The sequence below is a fragment of the Austrofundulus limnaeus genome, unplaced genomic scaffold (genome assembly GCF_001266775.1).
Source record: "Austrofundulus limnaeus strain Quisiro unplaced genomic scaffold, Austrofundulus_limnaeus-1.0 Scaffold34, whole genome shotgun sequence".
In the NCBI taxonomy this organism is placed as follows: Eukaryota; Metazoa; Chordata; class Actinopteri; order Cyprinodontiformes; family Rivulidae; genus Austrofundulus; species Austrofundulus limnaeus.
This window is the reverse complement of record NW_013952436.1, coordinates 1,407,610-1,410,202: the sequence shown is the minus strand read 5'-3', so window position 1 is coordinate 1,410,202 and position 2,593 is coordinate 1,407,610. Positions and strand designations below refer to the sequence as shown.

Sequence of the window (2,593 nt, the reverse complement as noted above, 5' to 3'; positions counted from 1 at the left end):
AAAAAATTGATGTCACGGGCACTTTAGGGTTTCATCTACAGCAAACTGGGGTTAAGACCCCACTGTGGGTCATAAAACTCCATATTTTGGTTTGTTAGAGGATTTCCAGAAATTAAATGAAGTTTAAAACTGACTGCTAAGAACGTTTCTTCTATAGTTAGATATGGATGAAAACAGTTGGTCTATTAGCAATATTTGAATACTTTCCTTCATGAGTTTCTGCCAGTTTTTATTTTTTATTTTTGTCATTTGTGTTTATTATGAAATCGGTCTTAAATATGATTTCACTTGGCATTAAATAGTCTTAAAAAGTCTTAAATTTAACTTGCCTTAAAGTGTAGGAACCCTGGAAGATAAAACACACCTGGGCACAGCAAGAACTGTTCTCTTTTTATGTTTTGCAACTTAGACTGGCTTCAACTCCTTAACCACTATAGTTTTTTTATAGTAATGCAGCAGGGGGGGAAATGATCAAATTATAGGTTTTCTCTCATTTTTATATTTATACAGTATTTTATGTTCAGCAGTAAAGGACCGAGGGCCAAAGACCTAAAGTTAAGGAGTTTATATTAGGGTGTTTGAAGGATCAGGAAAAACATCAACCTCATTAATATTCTTCCACCATGGTGCCTTTACTGTAGACACACACGCTCAAATATTTACTCAGTAATATCTCTGCATGGTGCTCCTCAGCCAGCAGGGTTTTAACTGGCATCACATCACTCCTCACTGCTGTAAAACTGTGGTTTTGCTGCTGCTCTGTTTGTTTCCCACCTTTCAAATGTCGGAAGGTATCAAAATTTCCTACTGCTGCTTTTTACGTGTTTGACATTCATGTCAATGTTCTGCTGTGATGAGATGGAGCAGAGAAAATACCAATAAGCTCACATATAACAATTTTAAAGTAGAAAATTTGCATTTTCTGTGAAAATGCAGCGTAAATGCCTAATGCTGCAGAAGAAAGGTGTGCAATTTGTTGTAAGATAGCCCAAAATATGAAATTAACTGAGTTCAAAGCAGCTGAAAAGCTGCAAAGAAGCACAAAGAATCAGAAAATATCATGTTTGCTGAATTAAGCAGTAAGAAAYGGAAATAATCGCAAAAAAGGTGAATTTAGCTGAAAAAAAAGCCAAAGTAGCTGCAAATAGCTAAGAATTAGCTTAAATTTCAGAAAGTGGCTGAAAGAAGCACACAAAGTGTAAGCTAAAAACGAGCAGAAAGGTATTTGAAAAAGCTACAATAAGCAAAAAGAAGCTGAACGTAGCTAAAATTAGCACAAATAAGAACAAAAATAAACAGAACCAAATGTGAAAAGTGCAGTAAATATTTAACAGTTTTAATGTATTTTAAGAAGGCCGATGCTCCATTCATTTTCAATGTGAAAAATTCTCTTATTTAATACAATAAATCCCCCCCACAAACATATGGTCTCTGTTTGTTTCAATCTCTAATGAAATCCAGGTGGAGCATAAGTCACTGTGACACTTGTAGCTATGATGGGCTGTACTGAGTCTGAATAAATGCTAATAGAAGCCTGAAGGGACCCGGGGACAGCAGCGACATTCGAGACCGCCCATAATAACCGAGCAAAAGCCAGAGCGGTGAGCGCAGCGGTGATGAATCAAGGCCTGATAGTTTTTGCGGCTGTTGGCTCAGAGCTGAGAGCAGCGTGGCCTCATCATGAGTGAGTGGGCCATGATCTCGCTGTCTGGGTGTTACTCAGCACAAGGGACCGAGTGCGTCGCCACAAATTGCCTTACAGCTTGTAAACGTAGAGATTTCAGATGTGTTTTTCTGAGGCATGATGGCCCACCAGCCACTCCGCTCGGTTCTGACTGACCCATGTCTGTTTGCTCCCTCAGGTCTGGTGAGAGGCTTTTCTATGACTCCACCCGTACTGGACAGCTCCAGAGACGACCGAGTGCTTCAAGTCCACCAAACACTCTCTATTACATGCAGGTATTTGTWGCACCATTTCATACCTGCACTCATTAACTTATTTACTTGTGTACTAATTTGAGTGCTTCACTTTCATGGAGTCTGCACATCAATACAAACTTAGCACAAAGCGTCAGAAAGTTTCTGTTTAGTAGATTATTTGTGTGATGTAACTTCTTGGCAATAAATCTTAGAGCGGGCACCTGATTGGTACCGGGGAGTACCAGAAGCTCAAATCAACAGCAAAATAGCTGTTTGGTACAGAAGATTTGGCAAATATTTCATGTGCGCAACCCACAGCTCTTCTGCTCATCCGACAAGTGCATGTTCCTTACAAATGTGGCACCATTTAAAAGGGAATTTAACAGGTTTTCCAATGGTATAAGATTAAAGAAGCTTTGTCACAACAAAGAAATCTACCACACACAAATGTCCTTACTTAACTTTTGACTTTAAAGGGATCCCCGATTAGTTGTAACATTAGACTTTATTTAATAAACATATATTTTAACTGTAAAATAAAGACTGTAAAAATACTGTAGGCTGTTTAGTTTTGTAAATTTTTAAACTCAAAGTTTACACGGACGGGGCCATTTTATTTACACGCAAAGCATTCTGGGTAAATGATGACGTGGATAGGTCATCGGTGCGAGGC

The 2,593-nt window shown here is 38.6% G+C and overlaps 1 protein-coding gene across 2 annotated transcripts in view; it reads left to right on the top strand.

Annotated features, from left to right (window-relative positions):
- Positions 1-2,593, top strand: part of flt4 (fms related receptor tyrosine kinase 4) — a gene marked incomplete in the record, with an annotated part of 87,559 nt that overhangs the window by 34,874 nt on the left and 50,092 nt on the right. For both annotated transcript variants that reach the window (XM_014006082.1, XM_014006083.1), the window contains 1 exon segment: positions 1,863-1,959. In XM_014006082.1, coding sequence (XP_013861536.1) covers positions 1,863-1,959 — 97 coding nt within the window.